The following is a 24,935-nucleotide window of genomic DNA, read 5'->3' as shown; positions in this document are numbered from 1 at the left end:
AGGAAGAGGGTGAGCTTGAATAGGTAAATAATTGTGGAAAAATGGGACCTCGGTTTGTTAAAGAAGAATGGTGGAAAGTGTAAGCAGTGAGCTGCACACCAGATCGAAGACAGGATGAGAAATGGAAGTGAATGAAGGCGAAGTATCGGAGGTGGAAGGAGTGGTGAAGATCTCGGAACCCAAGGCTTGCACCGAGGGTCGGGATAAAGATGAGTCTGTGACAGTAGGAGTGACATTTTTTGGAAAAAGCAGACCCTTTCCTTTTGGCTGATCCATTTGTGGTTTCAGGGTGGGTGAAAACGGAATTAGGTGCTGTGGAATCGGTGAAGGTAACCCGAAGTGGTCTTGTGATAATTGTTTGTGTTTTGTATTTGTATTTACTAGGGATCCCCACTACTCTTCCTGGGGTCCAAACACATGAAGGCACTTACATTACATATAAAACAAAAGATAAAACAGTACATCATATAATAGTATTACACTACTACATATCTACAATACAAAATGTTTGATACCACCATACAAAATATCACAATGTATGTGTATGCATGTGTCTGTACCTTTGTGTGTCTCTTCACAGTCCCCGTTGTTCCATAAGGTGTTTTTTTTTAACCATTTAAAAAAATTCTACTGCTTGCATCAGTTACCTGATGTGGAATAGAGTTCCATGTAGTCATGGCTCTATGTCGTACTGTGCGCCTCCCATAGTCCATTCTGGACTTGGGCATTGTGAAGAGACCACTGGTGGCATGTCTTGTGGGGTATGCATGGATGTTCGAGCTGTGTGCAAGTATTTTAAACAAACAGCTTGGCACATTTAGCTTGTCAACACCTCTTACAAAAACAAGTAGCGTTGAAGTAAATCTCTCTTCCACTTTGAGCCATGAGAGATTGACATGCATGTCATTAATGTGAGCTCTCCGTGTACTTTTAAGGGACAGACGTGCTGCCCTGTTCTGAGCCAACTGCAATTTTCCTACGTCACTCTTTGTGGCACCTGACAACACTACTGAACAGTAATCTAGGGGTGACAAAACTAGTGCCTGTAGGACCTGCCTTGTTGATAGTGCTGTTACGAAGGCAGAGCAGGGCTTTATTATGGACAGACTTCTCCCCATCTTAACTACTGTAGTATCAATATGTTTTGACCATGACAGTTCACAATCCAGGGTTACTCCAAGCAGTCACCTCAACTTGTTCAATTTCCACATTTTTCATTACGAGATGTAGTTGAGGTTTAGGGTTTAGTGAATGATTTGTCCCAAATTCAGTGCTTTTAGTTTTAGAAATATTTAGGACTAACTTATTCCTTGCTACCCATTCCAAAACTAACGGCAGCTCTTTGTTAAGTGTTACAGTCATTTCAGTTGCTGTAGTAGCTGACGTGTATAGTGTTGAGTCATCCGCATACATAGACACACCGGTGACTTGTCATTAATTTTTTCACCTCTCCCACACCGACTTCACAGAATTCAAAAGTACAATTCTTGTCTTTCATAATTTGGTCAGATATAAACGCAACAAAATAAGAAACGTCCTCTCACTGTCAACTGCGTTTATTTTCAGCAAACTTAACATGTGTAAATATTTGTATGAACACAACAAGATTCAACAACTGAGACATGAACTGAACAAGTTCCACAGACATGTGACTAAAATAAATGGAATGATGTGTGCCTAAATCAAAAGTAACAGTCAGTATCTGGTGTGGCCACCAGCTGCTTTAAGTACTGCAGTGCATCTCCTTCTCATGGACTGCACCAGATTTGCCAGGTCTTACTGTGAGATGTTACCCCACTCTTCCACCAAGGCACCTGCAAGTTCCCGGACATTTCTAGGGGGAATGGCCCTAGCCCTCACCCACCGATCCAACAGGTCCCAGACGTGCTAAATGGGATTGAGATCCAGGCTCTTCGATGGCCATGGCAGAACACTGACATTCTTGTCTTGCAGGAAATCACGCATAGGACGAGCAGTATGGCTGGTGGCATTGTCATGCTGGAGGGTCATATCAGGATGAGCCTGCAGGAAGGGCACCACATGAGGGAGGAGGATGTCTTCCCTGTAACGCACAGCGTTGAGATTGCCTTGCAATGACAAGCTCAGTCCGATGATGCTGTGACATACCGCCCCAGACCATGATGGACCCTCCACCTCCAAATCGACCCCGCTCGAGAGTACAGGCCTCGGTGTAATGCTCATTCCTTCGACGATAAACGTAAATCTGACCATCACCCCTGGTGAGATAAAACTGCAACTCGTCATTGAAGAGCACTTTTTGCCAGTCCTGTCTGGTCCAGCGAAGGTGGGTTTGTGCCCATAGGTGACGTTGTTGCCGGTGATGTCTGGTGAGGTCCTGCCTTACAACAGGCCTACAAGCCCTCAGTCCAGCCTCTCTCTCTCAGCACTGATGGAGGGATTGTATGTTCCTGGTGTAACTCGGGCAGTTGTTGTTGCCATTCTGTACTTGTCCCGTAGGTGTGATATTCGGATGTACCAATGTGTACCAATTGTTGTTCCATGTGGTCTGCCACAGCGAGGACGATCAGCTGTCCATCCTGTCTCCCTGTAGCGCTGTTGTCTTAGGCGTCTCACAGTATGGTTATTGCAATTTATTGCCCTGGCCACATCTGCAGTCCTCATGCCTCCTTGCAGCATGCCTAAAGCACGTTCACGCAGATGAGCAGGGACCCTGGGCATCTTTCTTTTGGTGTTTTTCAGAGTCCGTAGAAAGGTATTTTTAGTGTCCTATGTTTTCATAACCTTGACCTTAATTGCCTACCGCCTGTAAGCTGTTAGTGTCTTAATGACCGTTCCACAGGTGCATGTTCATTAATTGTTTATGGTTCATTGAACAAGCATGGGAAACAGTGTTTAAACTCTTTACAATGAAGATCTGCAAAGTTCTTTGGATTTTTACGAATTATCTTTGAAAGACAGGGTCCTGAAAAAGGGACGTTTCTTTTTTCTGCTGAGTTTACTTGGATGTGTAGTATCAGCGTGTGTTGCTGGCATGTCATACCTAAGTTTGCTTATTGTATGACCTCTTATTTAATTCCTGTGCTGTTTGTAAATACCCTGGAAGGTTGACTGACAACCTGAAACAGGTTGCAGGCACTGGTTACAGTTTGAAGTTTTTTCTTGAGTGGGCAGCTTGATGAGAGCCAGTCAATATTTAAAATCACCCCAAACATATACTTCTCTGTTGATATCAGACATGATCAAGCATTTCACACATGTTATCCAGATACTGACTGTTAGCACTTGGTGTTCTATAGCAGCTTCCCACAAGAATGGGCTTAAGGTGAGGCAGATGAACCTGTAGCCATATGACTTCAACAGTATTTAACATAAGATCGTCTCTAAGCTTTACAGGAATGTGGTTCTTAATATAGACCGCAACACCGCCCCCGTTGGCATTTCTGTCTTTTCGGTGGATGTTATAACCATGTATTGCTACCACTGTATCGTCAGATGTATTAACAAAGTGAGTTTCAGAGATGTTACAAGGAAGTTATTGACTTCATGGACCTTGTTTCTCAGGCTGCATATGTTAATATGGGCTATTTTAGCACTTTTCTGGATTGCTTGATTGTTTTTAATGCTTTACTGGGAAGCTTATCAGTAGACTTGCTCATGTTATTTACATTGGCGCTGATAATGCAGGGTGAGCTGCACACAGTGGTCTGAGCCAAGAGCCAAGAGTCCAGGAGCCAAGATGATTTGGATGTAGAGTATCTTCTGTTTCCAGAAGGTGTCACAGTTATCTATAAAAATGATTCCAGCTGAGCTACAGTAATATTTTAGCCAGATGTGTAATGCCAGTAGCCTGCTGAATATTTCTCACCTGTGGCCCATCAATGGTACTGGACCTGAAATTATTGGCTGTTTTTTGGAGTCTTTTAATGCTAAAATCAGTTCTTTAAAATCAATTTTTAGATGTTCCGAGCTAGCCCTCTTGCTGTTGTTTGACCCCACATGGACTACGACAGCATCAGCTCCCGGCATCTCCCGTAGATTAGTCGGAAGCAGCCTTGTTATGTCCGGTACTCGTGATCCTGGGTAGCACAGGGTTTTTGGCTTGGGCACCGAGATGTTTCTCACCATAGAGCTGCCGATGATGACAGTTAGTGATGTTGAATGGGCTGCTCTCAGGCAGTCTCACGGTCTGCTGAGGGTGGGAGCTCTGAGGATCTGTGACCGAGGTAGAAGCCACCGAAGAGGGAGACGGAATCAAGGACGAAGACGCAGGTACTTCCGGATCCGATCTGGAATGGGAATCCCCTAAGGAAGAAGGTGCCGGAACCTCTGGATCCAGGGCAGCGAAGCCGTTTCTGGTCTGTGTCAGGTCCGGACTTATCATCTCCAAGAAGACTCCCGTTGCCAGAGGACGCTGTCTTCGACTTCCACAGCGAGTGACATAACTCCATGGCTGGTTGGTTGGGTCGAGAACAGCTCTGTTCTCCAGGGAATGGGGATACCCCCCTCAGGGTTGGATCCTTTCTGAGTACCGGCCAGTCGGCTGTGGAGAGCCGACACGGCGGCGACATTTCCACCTGACCAGATCAGTGTCGGGCTACTGGGGTGGAAGAAAAATAAAAAGTAGGGGGACGTTGTTTCCCCAGTAGTTTGTGTAGGTTTGCTACCTGCTTGAGTAGCCACTTTTCCCCTGTGGTCCTCCTTAAGGAAGCAGTTGCCACATTGAAAGTCAACAGGGTCCACATTGTCCCAGAACAAAGGGAAGTAAACACAGCTCCTGCAGTGCTGGAAACATTCAATAGTGACTTCCATTTGAGACCGCCGAGCCAGCTGGGCAAGCTGGGCTTCCGTGACTCTCCCCCTATGCGGAATTTGTCAGAATCCCGGGACAGACAGCAGCGCGTACAGCAACTAAGCCCAAAAGAGCCGCAGGATCCAAAATGAAATAAAAGCACTGTCAACTTTACAAAAACAATCAACCGAGATCTCTCGTTCAGCATTCAACAACAAACATATGTCACGCTCAGATGACGCCACTAGGTTGTGTGTTTCTGCTGGTCAGAGGGAGCAGGTGCTCCGCATCGAACCACTGGGGACAAGAAATGTCAATTGTTTTGCTCTCAAGAAAAGGGTGCCATTGAAATGAGTGATTATTGGGGTAGTGGTAAATGTGGAAGTGGACCAACTGAAGGGGAAGATTCCTGGTGATTGTTATGCTCATTGTTTGAGCGTTGCAGACAGGGTGGCATGAGCAGTGAAACAGAAGAGTCGTTGTCTATTCTTTTGAGTTTTGGTGTTGAGTCTTTGCCCGACAAAGTGATTTGAGTTGTAGATCTGTAACAGTACAGAGAGATTGGCCAACAAGTGATATATGCTTCAGTAAGATTGGGTTTTTAGCATTTATAGCAATGGTTACTGTACTGTACTGCAGGCATGGAACGTAAGTCACAGAAAATTGAGGTTGTGTTGGCAGCTGCTGGCCGTTTATCGCACAAAATCTGCAATGCTTGTATATAGTGAGATGTGCAACAACACGTTTTGAGAACAATGATCAGCAATAGCCAATGAGAGCTCGGGAGATGATGATGTTGTTTCACATCACCCAGAATGTGTAGACTCTCAAGCAGGAGCGATGACTACTAGTATACATTCGTACTTGCCTTTAACCAAAGCGTCAAATTGTTACAGCTCTGAAGTTCACAAGCATTATTATTTAACTCAAAATGTTGGCTAGACCGGCCGCGACCGGGAGGTCCGTGGGGCGACGCACAATTGGCCTAGCATCGTCCGGGTTAGGGAGGGCTTGGCCGGTAGGGATATCCTTGTCTCATCGCGCACCAGCGAATCATGTAGTGTGTAACCACCGTCTGTGCCACATCGGTTAGTGTGCACACCACTACGTTGGCAACGGACATTTAATGTGAGAGGCTCAGCGATGTTAGGATTTTGAAAGTCGTGTAGTGTCCACCCGGTTCGCTGATCCTGTGGCTTCGAAAATGTGGGCGTGGAGTCTGTTTTTTCTGGAAGACAGCGAAGAGGAGTGGCGAGAGAGCAGGACATCGGAAGCTCTGGACGCGAGGACACGCCCATCTCCCCAGGGATATAAGTAGCTACAGAACCCACTTGTGCAACCAAGCAGCTGCACATTCTGAGGACACATGAACCGTTTTACCGGGGACGGTATTTGATTATGACATGAATTCGTTTTTACAATCATATGTTTTTCAAAATTCAAAAGGCACTTGCACATCTGACGAAGGCCATGAGGCCGATACGTAAAGCTTATTAAAAAGCAGTGATACTATCAAGAGCAGTGTGCGGGTTTCTTCTACAATCATATGTTTAACAGGGGTGGGTGGTAGTGCGAAGCAACGGGTTTGGACCAATGATAAACCCTGTTTTGCTGATGCTATGTATTGGCCATTGTTGAGAGGCTTTGAAGCCACCGGTTGGCCACATTGGCACCCCCCAGTTGGAACAATCCTGCATAGGAATGACATGTAATGTAGTGAAGTAAAAGCAGTCAAGAATATAAATAGTAAAGTAAAGTACAGATACCTAAAAAAACTACTTCAAGTTGTACTTTAATGTATTTTTACTTAAGTACTTTACACCACTGACATTGTGGTAGCATAATGAAGATCCTGGTTGACTAGTTTTTATGTAAAATAGTAGGCCTATGACGATATCGAGTGTACCCACCTCTCTGTCAAAAGTCCTAAATCCGTCTTTCAAGAATGTGCTCGTGCCTGTTCATTGTGCACGCATTGCTTTTTGGTTCGCATATCCTTATCAAACACAGATGTCAAAATTAATGTAGGCCTAATGGAAATTGGAATAGACAATTACAAACGACTTTTATTATAAACGACCTCGAAAAAAAACTTACCCGTGCATGGTTCATAAAATAAATATATTATTTTGGGTGGATATTCAAAGCTTTACAGAAACTGAAGAAAATATGTATCCCAATATGAGGGGTTAAAAATTGCGACAATGAAGAAGAAAAACCCCAGCCTAAACTTGCAGACTGTTCCAACTTTTGCTAAATGTTTCCAGATGTTGATTGAAGCACTCTCGGGCTCTATTCCTGAATAGCCTACATTTTAAATACACAACTATGTAAACTACTCTGACGTAGAATACATTAAAACAATAATGGTTAATAGAAGTTCGGTAGGCCGATATATGACTGCGTGTAGATTCGCTGCCTCCTGAATTTTACAGTTCCAATGCATCGGGTTAGACAGTGCACTTTAATTTCCCCCACAGCTTTCCCTGACTGACACGGAAGGTGGAAGGAATCCAGTTACATGTTTTTTCCTTGAGTGGGAGGATTTAGGAATCTTGCCAGTATGTGACTGAAGCAATGGAACGCTGAGCAAGAAAAGTAACAATTACTGAACGTCGCAGTGAGAAAACTTTACTTTGAAAAAGGACAGCACAACACGATCCAAATGGCAGAACAGGTAGGTCTACTATACCATTTTAATATCAACACTTGTCAAAACGTTGCACTTGAAGAGATGGTGTCTTTACTCATCTTAGAAGCAACTAATGGAGCATTCTTTTGGTGCATCGAATGGGGCATTATTTGGGGGATAACTTCCCCCACACTTTTAGGCGTCGTTCTGGTTATCTTTGGAAGTGGCACATATGTAGTTTAACCAACATTCCATAGACGTTATGCTATCCAATTTATATCATGACATATTCTATTAGATCATATTAAAATAGTCCAAGCCCTGTCTAAACCGGGGAGTTCTACTAAGCTATATAGCATTGTTTTAAGAAGGTCATACCCAAGGATAATTTTGTTATTTCATTTAGAATTTTAAGACCCCTTGAAGTATCAAAAAATTATATAAAAAAAATTGATGAAAAATTGTATTTGACCTTACTGCTATTGGCCCATACAAACGCCTTGAATAACAGATTCACTACATGGAACAACAGTCCCCAATTTTTTTTTTACATGTATTTAACCCCTTATTTTTGGCACTAAACAGTCTCCTTAAATACTTCCATTAATTTTTTCAACTGGGGACCTTCAGACGAATCTTGTGAGGCCTGTGGGCATCCTAGAGCAAAACACATAGGGGTCATATTAGTGTGTAGCCCAAACTGTTCGGATGCTACAGAGGATTTTGTGAGAAATCATGGGATGTCTCAGGGTCTGACAAACACCGCTCTAGCTCTGTCACCTTTTCACTGCAGATGCGGAAGTGCGTCAAAAGCGGATGAGGTGGATTGAGACGTATCCAATGCAAAAAAATATATAAAAAAATGGATATCTCTAGCACACATAGAACAATGAGACAGATATTTCAGACGGATGTATGAATGTGAAGCATCCACTTGGCTTTTCCACTCACTTCCAAATATGGTGGTGAGAGGAAGCCCAGTGGCCGGCAGTGGGAGAAGATTGAACGAGATGGATTTTGGCCGACATTCTGAAATCGATGAAACATTTGATCTCAATACAGTTTTCTGTTCCCTGTTTTCTGTTAGGAACATAGTGGACTAAGTTTTGTAGACTTTACCCTTTGCAAAAGTAAAAAACAAGTTATTGCACACGCACACTTCCCAGAGTAAGCGTTCCCTAACTGAAATATGCAGATGTTTGCTAGAATGCGCCAATAGGATCTTGCTAGCTCGTGGTTGGCTCTGCCCACCTCTTTGCTTGTTCTGCCCACTATGACTAATTTGTTCCCATTGGAAATGATAGACCACAGCCTATCTTGGTTTAGTTATGAACTAAAATTGTCTCTAACTTAAACTGACAGATTTTGCTTCTGTATTTTTTATTCTGCTAATTCGATTTCCGTGGGGAGCGGACATCGAGTTAAATCCTATTGGCGCGTTTGCATATAGCCTACTTTCCTTGCACTCTTGCCAGCTTAACGTGAGTTTATATAATTTCAATGCACTGATCAGTGTGCATGCTTGGACAGCAGAGAATAATGGACAATGACAAATTAATCTAGGCCATATGTTGACTATGGAGCAAGAAGCTATTCTCAGTTGTGTCTAAGGCAGAGACTGTGTGGAAATGAAAAGCACTGGGAGTCAATCAGTCCCTTCTCATTCCATCCCCATGGCCTATGACACGGAGACCTTCTTTGGAGATAGACTACTGTGTGAGGGATGACAGCTAGACGAACAGAAAGACAGACAGACAGAATGAGATGCTCACTGTCGGCGAGCAAGCGCCTTACCATTGTTGCCTACTGTATCCATTTTGTGACATTTTTTGGCTGCAGTGAGCTATCTGTGGAAACATCATAAAATGGAGCACTGTAGTGGTAGCCTAGGCCTAGTGAGTAAGGCTTTTAATTTTTTTTTTATATCCTACCCTGACAACTGAAACAACTACATTGTTTCTGGATGTCTCAATGAATTTGGTTTAGCGTTTAGGAGATAGGTAAATAGAGTTTGAAGTCACCACTGATTCCTCTCCCTGTTGCCCAAGGTTCTTGTGCATGCCCCAGGCACAGACTGGGACCAGAACTCGGCCATGGCATTTCTAACACACCGTCCCTTTGAGACCCCCACACCGGCTATTTTTTTCCCTCAAGGCCCCCACACTGGTACGCTTTTCCACTTGAGGCCTCCATTATTACACAGATCATTTTGTGTGAAAAACTTAAGTTAGACAGGCCCAATGGGCAAAATATTGACCAGCCCATCTGGCATTTGCCCGAAATGCCAGATGGCCTGTCCCCCCCAGCACACCCTGAAGATAAACAGTGACAGGGAGATCTGTCATAGCTACCCCAACCTGCAGGTATTTCATGTACATTCTCCATGTAGACAAGTTGTCTGAATTTTCCTTCCAATACCAGTAGGCCACTCAGTCTCTCATTACTTAAGCATACTCCTCCCCACCCAAACCACACATCGCCCACATTTCAATAGCATGTTAAAATATCAATTTGTGACATAGCAAAATTCCTTTAGTTATTTAATGTTTGTGATTTAGGATATACATTTAAAAAAGTAGTATGAAGAAAAACCTGTCAGCTACAATAGATTGTGTGTTTGGTTCTTGGTTTAGAGAGAGTATGGAATGATGTTCTTCACAATGACCAAACTAACCAGTCTGTGTGACAGATTCAAATGCCACTGCAAAACATAAGGTCTACTTTTGAACTTTTGTTTTAAGGTGACTTGCAACCTAGAAGTATAACAGTTCTTGTAGGAGTATAACTTTTCACTCAGCATATTATTTCTCACAATGTTTGGTTGACCACTCAGCCTTCCATGACAATGATACTGTGATACAAACACAAGTTAAACATCAGAGTGCCATCTTTGCGTAGACTTCGGACACGTGGAGGCATGCAAGATATGCACTTGAGGACGGATGTGAGTGTGTCTGAAAAAATGTTGGTATTTGGGACTAAATTGAGTGGAGATCGGTACACTTTGGCAAAAACCTGGGGAGCCTGTCTCATGAATATATTCATTTTCTTTCTTTCGTAATGATCTATTATGATAATAAACTTCACATAATAAACTTCAAAGGACTGTCAGAGGACGCTTTTCTTGTTGCTATATTATTTGATTCCCCCAATCTAACAGGCTTTTTTCTCCACCTCTGGCGCAGCACTCAGACCTGGAAAATGCCATCAACACTTTGGTCACAGAGTTCCATGCCGCTGCTGCCAATAATGGTCCCACGCTCCAAACCCAAGAGTTCAGAGGCCTCCTATCCTCCCAGCTGCCCAACTTAGTTACGGTACGTAAACTGCAACGGCCGGCTAATTTGATCCCGCCCTTCCCGGCCACACCCATTGAATCGACCAGTAAGGCGTGGCTCTGACTCTTACTACCCTCCCACTCAGCCCCAAACATACAGTACACACGACCTCCTATGACTCCCAAACAAACACTCAGGAAAAGCTTTGAGGCGTCAATTGCCAGGTTCGATGCAAATCCCAAATTTGCTGTAATATACTGTGTGCTCAGTCACCAATTGAGTTTTAAACATGCTTTATTTGAATCTGACACCTGCTTTATTTGAATCACGGAAAAGGATAAATGATCTTGCTTTGTCTTCATGTTGGAACTGGTTGCTTAGTTGTCTGAGGCCCAAGCCTGTATTCCAGGACGAGTCTGAATTTACCAGAGGGTGACAAAGATAGCTATGCTTCTGAAAAAACAGGAAAAGGCCTGTTCAAATACATGAGCAAGTGAGGAAGGTTCAAGGTTGTTTGCTCATCTAGATGGGGGAAAAACAAACGGACAGATAAATAACAGTTTCCATTATAAACAAAGTAGCAAGAAATATGTAATTGTAATATGACTCCTTGCACCAAGTCGACTTCATCCACCATAAACTCGACAACCAAGTAGAGTATTTCTGCAACACAATAGTTAGCCACAACAGCTAGGAAATATTTGTTCAACTGTTGAAGTAAATAATATGCTTAATTACCAAGTAAATATGTTTTCCATTACATCCAGTCTTACACTTCTATAAAACCAGAATCTATTTAAAAGAAAAAGTAATGATCACATCATTCAAATGAGATTCCATTGCAAACAGCTCTTTATATTGTCTCAGCTGTAGAGCAGCATTCAGGCCAGGAAATATTTTCCCAACTCAATTTCCTATTGTTTCCAGCAGACAGAAAGATCCACAGTGTTTGCATCTGCCTGGCTGACAGCTTTATACAATATCAGAATTAAATTACGGTAGATAAGATTGGCTACCCAGATACCAATATTGATTACCTCATGAATACCAAACAAACGTTGCTACAGTTGTCAGAAGTTTACATACACTTTACATACACAGAAGTTTACATACACATTTTTCAATCCACCCCACACATTTCTTGTTAACAAACTATAGTTTTGACAAGTCGGTTAGGACATCTACTTTGTGCACGACAGTAATTTTTCCAACAATTGTTCACACACAGATTATTTCACTTATAATTCACTGTATCACAATTCCAGTGGGTCAGAAATGTACATACACTAAGTTGACTGTGCCTTTAAACAGCTTGGAAAATTCCAGAAAAGCTTCTGATAGGCTAATTGACATCATTTGAGTCAATTGGAGGTGTACCTGTGGATGTATTTCAAGTCCTACCTTCAAACGCAGTGCCTCTTTGCTTGACATTGTGGAAAAATCAAAAGAAATCAGCCAAGACCTCAGAAAAAAATGTGTAGACCTCAAGACCACAAGTCTGGTTTTTAAAAAAGCTATTTCAAAATGCCTGAGGGTACCACTTCCATCTGTTCAAACAATAGTACGCAAGTATAAACACCATGGGACCATGCAGCCGTCATACCGCTGAGGAAGGAGACGCGTTCTGTCTCCTAGAGATGAACGTACTTTGGTGAAAATCAATCCCAGAACAACAGCAAAGGACCTTGTGAAGATGCTGGAGGAAACAGGTACAAAAGTATCTATATCCACAGTAAAACGAGTCCTATGTCTCCATAACCTGAAAGGTCACTCAGCAAGGAAGAAGCCACTACTCCAAAACCGCCATAAAAAAGCAAGACAAAGATCGTACTTTCGGAGAAATGTCCTCTGGTCTGATGAAACAAAAATAGAACTGTTTGGCCATAATGACCATTGTTATGTTTGGAGGAAAAAGAGGGAGGCTTGCAAGCCGAAGAACACCATCCGAACCGTGAAGCACGGGGGTGGCAGCATCATGTTGTGGGGGTGCTTTGCTGAAGGAGGGAATGATGCACTTCACAAAATAGACGGCATCATGGGGTAGGAAAATTATGTGGATATATTGAAGCAACTTCTAAAGACTTGGTCGCAAATGGGTCTTCCAAATGGACAATGACCCCAAGCATACTTCCAAAGTTGTGGCAAAATGGCTAAAGGACAACAAAGTCAAGGTATTGGAGTGGCCATCACAAAGCCCTGACCTCAATCATATAGAACATTTGTGGGCAGAACTGAAAAAGCATGTGTGAGCAACGAGGCCTACAAACCTGTCTCAGTTACACCAGCTCTGTCAGGAGGAATGGGACAAAATTCACCCAACTTATTGTGGGAAGCTTGTGGTAGGCTACCCAAAACGTTTGACCCAGGTTAAACAATTTAAAGGCAATGCTACCAAATACTAATTGAGTGTATGTACCAACTGGGAATGTGCTGAAAGAAATAAAAGCTTAAATAAATAACTCTCTCTACTATCATTCTGACATTTCACATTCTTAAAATAAAGTGGTGATCCTAGCTGACCTAAGACAGGGAATTTTTACTTGGATTAAATGTCAGGAATTGTGAAAAACTGAGTGTAAATGTATTTGGCTAAGGTGTATGTAAACTTCCAATTTCAACTGTATATGCAAATACCGATACAAATGAACATGTTCCTTGAACAAGAGCCATGGATCTGTAACCACTAGAGGTTAGCAAAGCCTGAAACATATGACAGTTAGTTGACAAAGTATACTCATGATGTGTTTATTCAGCTGCATACAGTACAGTTGAAAACTGCATACAGTACAGTTGAAAAGGGGCTATTAGTGGATTATGAAGTCAAACATGTTGACTGGAGTTATTCAGCTGAATTATTGATACAAGAATTATCGCTGAAGAAATTAGTTCTGTTAAGAATATCACCTACCAAGTAATGCAAGGCACCAATGTTATACGCTCAAAAGTGTAATAGACTAATTGCTAACTTCCTGCTAATTCATGTCTATGCATGATTACTTAATTGCTTAATTAACTGGTCAGTAATTTAAATACTGTGTACATATAGTGAAGAGTTGTTTTTGTGCTCCCTCCCCCAGACTGGAGCGTCAGAGCAGGGCCTGGGCGAGGTGATGAGACAAATGGGTGTGATGGACGGTGAGGGAATCACCTTCAATCACTTCTGGAGGTTGATCCAGTCACTGGCCACCACACAGCATGGTCTACGCTGCAGCGAGGAGGTGTCCAAGTGTTCCTGTGTGCTTCTGTGAAGGCCATGCCTTCTGACGGTGGTGTGACCTAGGGGGAACCAGACAGCCTTATAGTATGCCACCCAGTGTCAGTACCCCTTCTCACCACACTGCTCCCATCCAACCCTGGACACTCACATATTCCTCAGCCCTTCCACTACAGGCCTCTTATGTACATTCTCCATGCTTGGTAGTGCTCCATGTCAGCAGTGTTCATCTCTTTGTTCTATGCCACTTGGTTTACAGGATTTTTTTTGTACTCCCTTAGTGTTATCGGTGGTGTTGTTTCCATCCAAATATCCCTTCTATTGAAATATCCCCATTCTCAAACCTTGAAAGACATTCCTATAGCCCTATTACCAGTCTAACCACTACAAATAATCCTTAGATGACATATGACCCAAAGTGAAATCAGAAAGCCATGGGCAAGGTTTAGGTGCTAGACAATGAAAACATGTATTTACACACGGCAGTACACGTCAGTGGAAAGCTAATTTGAGCCACCAGTTGTCCACATACATACAGTACTGGTGTTGCAGAGTGCCCATAGCATGTTTCTTTAAACAATGTTTTCCACCACTGTGGTATTGCAGTTTTGTATTTATATTTTCTAATTCTCTTTATTCTGGCCCATGTGATAACATACTAAAACATGACAAGAAATTATATAATAAAGATCAAAAGAAATTGCAACAATGGTGAACTCTGTTATTTGTATTTATTTTTGTTGAATTATTACTCAAATCATTAATCAACATATTACCCACTGACAGATTCGCATTTTACGAAATACATTTAGCGATGAAACAAAAAAAGAATCATAGACATATTTCAGTGTATTAACTAGAAGGTGAATGGTTGTCGCCACTATACAGCTGTCACGCCCTGGCCATTTATTCTCTATTTTAGTTAGGCCAGGGTGTGACTAGTGTGGGCATTCTAGTTTCTTTATTTCTATGTTTTTTATTTCTTTGTTTTTTGCCGAGTGTGATTCCCAATCAGAGGCAGCTGTCTATCGTTGTCTCTGATTGGGAATCATACTTAGGTAGGCTTTTCCCCACCTGTGTTTTGTGTGGTGGTTGTTTTCTGTTTAGTGTCTGCACCTGACAGAACTGTTTAGTTTGGTTCACCTTTGTTATTTTGTTGCGGTGTTCAGTTTTATTACAAATCATGAACGCCTACCACGCTGCACCTTGGTCTCCTTCTTCATCCGACGACAGCTGTTACAACAGCACACATATTGTATTCAGTGTGTAATTGTTACACTCTTACCACAGTGTTATACATCACTCTGTCTAATTAATCTATTTATTTTAAATTGTTCAATCTAAACGTTCAGTTTGTAGATTCGCGTTCTTCCATGACAGCTATTAGAACGCATTATTTTTGCATGAGCGCTAAAATTCTGAACTACCACTCTGAAACCCCAATGCTAAGAGCAATGGTATCTTCCTAAATCAGCAATATAGTTTCACAGGCACATTATGCTTCACAATTATTCAAATAACCAAGCCAACCCAGCTACTTACTTACTTGATTAGGCCTTTGGATACCTTACGGAACATTGCCAACCCAGCAACTTCATCTTATTGTATTGTTATTGTCAATGGATAAATCCCCAGATGGATGAATATTTAAAAGATAGTACAGGAATCAACCTTTGAAATTATTGTACATTTTTGTGTGAATGACCGTGTACCAATATTAACTAGAACCACTGTAACAACGATTACAATTTTGTAATCTCCTTGAATAGGGTCTAGGTCATATAGCAGCCATGTTCCATCCTCATGCTCTGCATCCTCTTGCGTTCCCCGAAATAATTCAAAAGATGAAAACACGTATTTATTCATGACCTTACCACGTTCGGGCCAAGGGTCGTCTCCTACTGGTTGTAACAAATTCCCTTCTGGTGACTGTTATCAGCACCTCACAACCTTGAGCTGCACACTCCACTCCCCATCCCCCAGGACCGGAGCCTGCAAGTCTAGACACTACCAAAAACCTGCCTCTCAAACTCTCTCTGACCGGAATGACCTGTGCCCTGATAGGTTCCTAGGGAGGTTACTAAGGGGCTGGATATCTGCCCATCCTCTTGACTCTGCAGGTCACGCAATACTTGCAGTCTCCCAATATTTGCAGTCTCCCTGCCAGTGGCAGAGAGCAACATCTGTCTATGCCCATCAACTACTGGACTCACTCATATCTCTGGACTTGTGGGATGGAGTGCGTGCCCAAAAGCCATCCTCATGTACATTTCCATATTCATCTTCATCTGTGTGTGGTTAAAGTTCCTGTGTGTGTTAACTCTTGGGCTGCTCTATTCCCCTCTAACCAGGGGCGGTGTCATTGAGTCACAAACCAGTAAAATACGTAGAGCCGGGTTGCTCTCTTTCAGTGGTCATCCCCAACAAAGGCTGTCAGAGCCTTGCGACCGGACCACCTTGCATGCGATAACATTCCTGAGGAAGAGCGAGAAGGTGCGAAAGTTTCGGCCGGATGCAGAGAACATGGCAGCTGTGAAGTAGTGGCCCCAGTGCTCACAGTCCCGGATACATTGATGCGGCTGGAACATCTGGTGGCAGAAGTTGTTAAATTCGGATGCCTTGAGGCCCTGTCTACGCTCTCAGAGGGAATAGTGCTCCTTCTGGTCCCAGAAAACATCAGTGAATTTCTCAATTTCTTCCAGATGGTTAGAATGAATGTACTAGAAGGTTGTCCCATGCACCTTGAATGCAGTCTTTCAGAACGTAATACAAGTCAAAAACTGTCATCCCTAGAGTTGTACCTGTTTTCCACCAGCAGATTGAGAATGGTGGTGAGGTGCTTGATAGGAATGTCTCCCATGGGTTTGTGGTCAGTCAGCCACACGGGCGTGAAGTTCCCCTGGTTGTACACTGGTACGTAATCTGGAGCGTGCCTTATTTCATTCTCCTCAAAGAACAGGCTCCATGTCAGCCACACTAGACAGTCAATGGAGGTTTACTTATTACGCAAGTCTGCTGAGACAAACAATTGAGTGTAGGTCGGCCATTCTAAAGTCTGTATGTATAGGGCGTGCCCCTGGTAGTTGGGAATGACCTCTCCTCTTTACTTTACTGACTTTATTGTCCCCATGGGGACATTTTGAGGCAGTGTCATGCATACATTTAAAGTGGGGTTTTAAATACAAAACAAATTGACAACTTTCATAACAGTTTCATACTAATAAAAAGAGACTAGCCTGCTGTCCTTACTGGGTCGATAGGAACATTAGCCAAAGCTGTTTAGGAGGGATATGACACAAATTATTGTCTAGTTCTGTTTTTCCTACCGAGCTGTGCCCTATACCTGCACGCAGAGGGGAGTAGTTCAATGTCCGGGTACAGGGGGTGGCTTGGGTCTAAATTTATTTTGTGAGCCCGACCTTAAAGATCTCATCTAGAAATCAGAAACTTTCTGTCCAAAAATTATGCAGAAAAATGAATCCATGCTTTTGTTATTTCTAAGTCTAAGTGACTACTGCAATGCTCTACTTTCCGGCTACCCGGATAAAGCACTAAATAAACTTCAGTTAGTGCTAAATACGGCTGCTAGAATCCTGACTAGAACCAAAAAATGTGATCATATTACTCCAGTGCTAGCCTCCCTACACTGGCTTCCTGTTAAGGCTAGGGCTGATTTTAATGTTTTACTGCTAACCTACAAAGCATTACATGGGCTTGCTCCTACCCATCTTTCCGATTTGGTCCTGCCGTACATACCTACACGTACGCTATGGTCACAAGACGCAGGCCTCCTAATTGTCCCTAGAATTTCTAAGCAAACAGCTGGAGGCAGGGCTTTCTCCTACAGAGCTCCATTTTTATGGAATGGTCTGCCTACCCATGTGAGAGACGAAGACTCGGTCTCAATCTTTAAGTCTCTACTGAAGACTCATCTCTTCAGTAGGTCATATGATTGAGTGTAGTCTGGCCCAGGAGTGTGAAGGTGAACGGAAAGGCTCTGGAGCAACGAACCGCCCTTGCTGTCTCTGCCTGGCCAGTTCCCCTCTCTCCACTGGTATTCTCTGCCTCAAACCCTATTACAGGGGCTGAGTCACTGGCTTACTGGTGCTCTTCCATGCTGTCCCACTTGAGTGGGTTGAGTCACTGACGTGATCTTCCTGTCTGGGTTGGCGCCCCCCCCTTCGGTTGTGCCGTGGCGGAGATCTTTGTGGGCTATACTCGGCCTTGTCTCAGGATGGTAAGTTGGTGGTTGAAGATATCCCTCTAGTGGTGTGGGGGCTGTGCTTTGGAAAAGTGGGTGGGGTTATATCCTGCCTGTTTGGCCCTGTCCGGGGGTATCATCGGATGGGGCCACAGTGTCTCCTGACCCTTCCTGTCTCAGCCTCCAGTATTTATGCTGCAGTAGTTTATGTGTCGGGGGGCTAGGGTCAGTCTGTTATATCTGGAGTACTTCTCCTGGCTTATCCGGGGTCCTGTGTGAATTTAAGTATGCTCTCTCTAATTCTCTCTTTATTTATTTCTCTCTCTCGGAGGACCTGAGCCATAGGACCATGCCTCAGGACTACCTGGCATGATGACTCCTTGCTGTCCCCAGTCCACCTGGCCGTGCTGCTGCTCCAGTTTCAACTTTTCTGCCTGCGGCTATGGAACCCTGACCTGTTCACCGAACGTGCTACCTGTCCCAGACCTGCTGTTTTCAGACAGCAGGAGCGGTAGAGATACTCTTAATGATCGGCTATAAAAAGCCAACTGACATTTACTCCTGAGGTGCTGACTTGTTGCACCCTCGACAACTACTGTGATTATTATTATTTGACCATGCTGGTCATTTATGAACATTTGAACATCTTGGCCATGTTCTGTTATAATCTCCACCCGGCACAGCCAGAAGAGGACTGGCCACTCCTCATATCCTGGTTCCTCTCTAGGTTTCTTCCTAGGTTTTGGCCTTTCTAGGGAGTTTTTCCTAGGCACCGTGCTTCTACACCTGCATTGCTTGTTGTTGGGGGTTTTAGGCTGGGTTTCTGTACAGCACTTTGAGATATCAGCTGATGTAAGAGGGGCTATATAAATAAATTTGATCTAGGCTTTTCTGTTTGACTCCAAGTACCTTGCTTGCTGTGGTGATAATCCTTCTCAGCATATTTTCCTGGTTGATAGTGGCATTGCCAAACCAAAAAACAATACAAAAAGTTGAAATACTCTCAATGAAACAGAGGCAGTATAGTCAACATTAAAAGATCCCAGCTTTTTGGGAAAGTAGTCTCTGTTGACTCTTTTTGTAGGTCAGGTCTGTACATTTATGCAACTGAAGCTTATTGTTCAAGAGGTCACCCAGATATTTGTATTCCTCTATAATCTATATGCTCTGACCTCTGATAGATGTTGCAGAGGTAGGTGTTGTACACTTCCTGAAGTCTATGCACATCTCTTTGGTCTTGTTGATATTGAGGACCAAGTGTGATTTGTCACACTACTCTACAAAGTAATTTAGGACCGGGCCATGGTGTTCCTTGTCATCATGCAATAGGCTGATCAAGGCAGTGTCATCAACTTAACGAGGTGTCTGTCAGGATGGGAACTAGTACAACTATTAGTGTACCAGATGTACAGGAGTGAGGACAAAACACATCCTTGAGGGGAGCCTGTGTTGGTGGTGCGTATTTCCGACACGTGGGGACCTACTTTGACCCGCTGTGACCTCTGGCTCAGGAAGTCCAACAGCCACAAAACCAGCCCCTAATCTAAGGATAAGTCCCTAATGAGTCCCTGTGCCAGAATGTAAGGCTGGATTGTGTTGAAGGCAAAAGAAAAGTCAACAAACATAACCCTGACATTGGATTTGGCACCCTCTAGATGTCTATAGACCATGTTGAGGAGAGTAAGAATGGCATCATCAACTCCTCTGGTGGGCTGATAGGCAAATTGAAATGGGTCGAGGAGCTTCTGGGTGACGCTGAAAATGACTTTTCACAATTTTCTCAAAGCATTTCATTACTAAGGATATCAAGGCGACAGGGCAGTAGTCATTCACCACAGAGGGATTAGATGCTTTAGGAATGGGTATAATTATTTAGTTTTTCCACAATACTGGCATGTGTTGCTGGTCAAGTGAGGATTGGAAAATGTCTGTAAAAACACCAGTGCTTTAACACATGTACACTTATTTTGTCTGGGCCTGGGCTTTAGTGTCCGTTACACCCCCTGAGCAACTTCAAAACATCAGCCTGTTTAACATCAACCCTCTCAAACATTTATAATGATGCTTCCATTTGTTTTACCCCTGACACAATGTCGTCAGATTCAAATCTTGAGAAGAAAACATTCAGTTCATTAGCCATGTTCTGGCCCTCATGTCTCGCGAGGTCAGCATTGGTTTTTCCTCTGCCTATGTGGGGGGCACTAGCCATGGATTTAATCCCTTGCCAGGCCACCCTTGAGTTTCCTGAGGAGAGGGTCCTCTCTACCCTTTGCTTGTATGCACCCCTGGAGACCAAATACCTCCCACATGGTACAGTCAAAACACCCCTGGAGACCAAATACCTCCCACATAGTACAGTAAAATACCTCCCACATAGTACAGTCAAAACACCCCTGGAGACCAAATACCTCCCACATAGTACAGTCAAAACACCCCTGGAGACCAAATACCTCCCACATAGTACAGTAAAATACCTCCCACATTGTACAGTCAAAACACCCATGGAGACCAAATACCTCCCACATGGTACAGTCAAAACACCCCTGGAGACCAAATACCTCCCACATAGTACAGTCAAAACACCCCTGGAGACCAAATAGCTCCCACATAGTACAGTCAAAACACCCCTGGAGACCAAATAGCTCCCACATAGTACAGTCAAAACACCCTTGCAGACAAGTGATACTGTTGTCGTTCTAGATCTGGACAGTTTTAACTGTAAGTTTCTCCCTCTCCAGGAGCAGACAGTAGGTTAGCCTGAGGTAGACAACATTGTGGTCTGATGTCCACAGGGGAGGTCTGGTGGTGGCAGAGAAAGCATTTGGTATGATTCCATAGCACAAATCAAGAGTCTTATTTTTCCTAGTGTGACATTTCACATACTGGTGGTACATGCGTAGGACCTTGTGCAAAGTACAGTTGTTAAAATCCCCCAAAATACATTTGGGTGTGTCGGGGGAGATAGATTCCAGTTTATAAATAATCTCTGATGCTTTTGCTATATTAGCTTTTGGTTGAATGTACACAACAGTAAAAAACTATTGGGGGAACTCACGGGGCAGATAGTAGGGTCGCAGTGACACAGACAGCAGTTCGATGTTGGGGGTACAGAGTCTCTCTCTTACCAGGATCCTGCCGCCGTGATGTTCCCTGTGACGGTGAGATCGGGGTCCGCTCTGACCAGTGTGAAGCCAACCCGGCTCCACTTCCCTGACTGGGCCTCTAGCCAAGTCTCAGTAAACGCCAGCAAAGAGGCCTCCTGGTATTTGTGTTGGAAGCGCAGATTCGCTGACAGCTCATCCGCTTTCCACCTCAGTGACTTGGCATTGGTGGGTAAAGGTCTTTGTTTTATTTGTCTGTTTCCCCCGCGTTTTCCATGTTTGCATTTGGGTTTTATAATCCACTCGCAGACAATCAGGGATTAGATAGGCCATTGGGATATCCATCGCGTTTGTGTTTGAGTTGCATTGTAGTAGGAACTTTCTGCTGTATTGGATTCTGCTGCCAGCAGCATTTTCCTAATTTAGTCCGTTTGTAGAGTATGTACATGATCAACAAGATCAGTCCAACACCCCACCACTGTAAAACCATTGTTGACCGATGGTTTACAAAGTGTACAAATTAAAAACATAAAAGAAGGCCACACACTGTCGCCCCCCCACCACTCTGGTCAGCAGGTTACCGTTCTGGTCCAGCTGGGCGATGACTTTCTTGCTGCCGTCTTTGTGCCTCAAGACTCCCTCCTCTCTGCTCACCTTCTCTCCGTTGGGGCTGACGGATACTGCTGAGGTCCTCGGGTGCATTTTGGTCTCCATGTTGAGGGATATAAGCTCTTGTAGCAGCCACTCCGCAAACTGGAGGTCCTTTCGTAGCGCACAGCCCGCCAGGCCGAGAGTGTGCAGATGCCTATCATCTGTCTTCATGGCCTCCACGACTTTGGCAAGTTCCTCTGGCCCATAACTCCCTCTTCTGGCCACCCCAACACTGCCATGACCCACCAGTACCACACGTCTGTCTGGTTAACAGGTATGAGAGCCCCTGAGGAGTGTAAAGACATTGAGACAAATCTCTAACAGCCATGTTTTTACTTTCACCACCCAAGTGAGTCACTTAGCTTCTGGTCGAACAAAGGGACCAAATTATTTTCAGACCACCATCACAGTACTTTCTTACTATAATATGGCTACCACTGACATTTCCAAACAGTCAACACTGTTACTTAGATGTGATAAGGGCTTTCATGGGGCACAACATGGCACTATCGGGCACTGCACAGACTTTCTCAGGCTCAACATGATTATGTAAATCAGCACTGGATCTAGCACCATTTGAGGATGTTAGTGAGGAGACGAGGGCTGTGGTCCACACTTAAAAGACACACTCGTCCACTTACACTTGCCTTATGCCCTTGGGGGAATCCCTTTTGCCATCTTGGAGGGTGGTCCAAATGATTAGCCAAGCAAGGGAAGTGTGCAGTGTTGTTTTTAGTCGGCTTTGCGAGTGTACAATTATACTCACCCCCGGGGCCTGAAACTCCCCATAATAAAATTTGCGACGATTGTACATCCGCAAAGAAAAGTCAGCAAAAACTTTAAAAAAGCATCAACGGAGAAGTCAACATACAAGTGTAAGTAAAGATGAATGTAAATCAGTTAGAAATTGTGCTACTAATGCATGATGGCACAAACATGCCTCGTAAAAAGTACATTGGTTTTTGTTTGGTTATCTTTTGAAAATTGTAGAAATAAAATAATTTTCCTTCTTCAGAAGTTCCAACTAGGCAGGCTAACGTTAGTTAGCTAATTAATTTGCTAGCTATCATACAGTATGCATATATTAATCATTATACATTTAATATAAGTAGACATGCACAAATAATTGACTATAGCGCATATAAAAGCACCCACAAGCAACCGGTGGCTGAAAACACAATCATCTTGGGATGAATGAGTGACGAAAGGGTGATCCATATAAAAATCCTTCCTTCCTCCCTCGCCCCTTGCCCTGCAAGTGTATACTCATCAGACGTCATGATACGTAATAATAAGTGTCCACTTACTTTGAGGGCTGAGGGGATAGTGTGTGTCTTTTAAGTGTTTGGACCGCAGCCAAGGTCCCGTGGAGTCTTTTCAGTTGGTGGCAGTCTGTACCTGACAAAACCAAAACTTGGACAGAAAAAAACCCTATATCTTCATAGTTCTCATTTTTAACAAGATGATTTAGGCATGTTATTTGGATTATGCTACAATGGTCCTACCACTCCCAATGTTTTGCACCCTATGATATTTAACAAACCAGGATCATTCAAATACTAAATTGAAAAAAACAATAAATAATGTTACACAATTTAAATAAGTGCCTTCAACACGAATGTTGAAATAATTCTGGCCAACAGAATATATATATATATATATACAGTGGGGAGAACAAGTATTTGATACACTGCTGATTTTGCAGGCTTTCCTACTTACAAAGCATGTAGAGGTCTGTAATTTTTTTTATCATAGGTACACTTCAACTGTGAGAGATGGAATCTAAAAACAAAAATCCAGAAAATCACATTGTATGATTTTTAAGTAACTGAGTCAGGTTTGTAGGCCTCGTTGCTCGCACATGCTTTTTCAGTTCTGCCTACATATTTTCTATAGGATTGAGGTCAGGGCTTTGTGATGGCCACTCCAATACCTTGACTTTGTTGTCCTTAAGCCATTTTGCCACACTTTGGAAGTGTGCTTGGGGTCATGTCCATTTGGAAGACCCATTTGCGACCAAGCTTGAACTTCCTGACTGATGTCTTGATGCTGCTTCAATATATCCACATAATGTTGTCCTCTATCTATTTTGTGAAGTGCACCAGTCCCTCCTTCAGAAAAGCACCCCCACAACATGATGCTGCCACCCTTGTGCTTCACGGTTGGGATGGTGTTCTTTGGCTTGCAAGCCTCCCCCTTTTTCCTCCAAACATAACAATGGTCATTACAGCCAAACTGTTCTATTTTTCTTTCATCAGACCAGAATACATTTCTCCAAAAAGTACGATCTTTGTCCCCATGTGCAGTTGCAAACCGTAGTCTGGCTTTTTTTATGGCGGTTTTTGGAGTAGTGGCTTCTTCCTTGCTGAACGGCCTTTCAGGTTATGTTGATATAGGACTCGTTTTACTGTGGATATATCCAAGATGGCGTAGCAGTCAGATGTCTTTGTCTTGTCTTATGTGTATATATATTTTTCTTTGCATTCTTTTAAATATTTTTTCCTAAACCTCAACTTCAAAATACTCTCCTGCAACCCGCCTCACCCAATGTGGTGTGGATTTGTTTTTTTTCCCTAAAGTATTTCTATTTACCTCCGAACTGGAATACCTCAACTGAAGCTAGCTAGCTAACTAGCTACCAGCTATCAGTCAGCTAACCACTGCTAGCGGTCATCAGCTAACCTTTAGCTCGGAAAGCTCTTGCCAGTTCGTACAACGCGTTTCATACCAGAGCATACCGGACCTATTTTTCTCTCCATATCCCCAAATTCCTACCACAAACTCTGGGCTCACTCCTGGGCTACAATATCCGGACCCCTTCTACTGCCGGTACGGGGAACGGAACCCTGCCCATCCTCTACGACTGGAACACCGACATAATCTGCCCGAGGATTCCAACAGGCCCCTCAGGTGCAACGTCCGCTGAAGGCCCATTCTGCTAACCTGCTAGCTACCTAGAGCTACTTGGAACCCTACTAATTCCACGTCTGATCTATCGACGTCACTGCACGCAGAGGCAAAAACAGACTTACCCCCATCGTGACGTCCCCCATAGGCTAACTTGCTAGCCCCGGTCTGCTAACTGCT

General features: G+C 43.5%; 1 protein-coding gene across 1 annotated transcript in view; it reads left to right on the top strand.

Annotated features, from left to right (window-relative positions):
* Positions 1-6,920: 6,920 nt before the first annotated feature.
* Positions 6,921-24,935, top strand: part of LOC110496309 — a 33,195-nt gene continuing 15,180 nt past the window's right edge. The window contains exons 1-3 of the mRNA XM_021572132.2: positions 6,921-7,448; positions 10,589-10,720; positions 14,822-14,827. Of these exons, the coding sequence (XP_021427807.2) occupies positions 7,437-7,448; positions 10,589-10,720; positions 14,822-14,827 (150 nt within the window). The 5' untranslated portion in view covers positions 6,921-7,436. The remainder of the gene's footprint in view (positions 7,449-10,588; positions 10,721-14,821; positions 14,828-24,935) is intronic.

Source organism: Oncorhynchus mykiss, chromosome 18, assembly GCF_013265735.2.
Source record: "Oncorhynchus mykiss isolate Arlee chromosome 18, USDA_OmykA_1.1, whole genome shotgun sequence".
Taxonomy (NCBI): domain Eukaryota; kingdom Metazoa; phylum Chordata; class Actinopteri; order Salmoniformes; family Salmonidae; genus Oncorhynchus; species Oncorhynchus mykiss.
The sequence above is the reverse complement of the archived record's forward strand: the minus strand, read 5'-3'. Positions and strand labels throughout refer to the sequence as shown.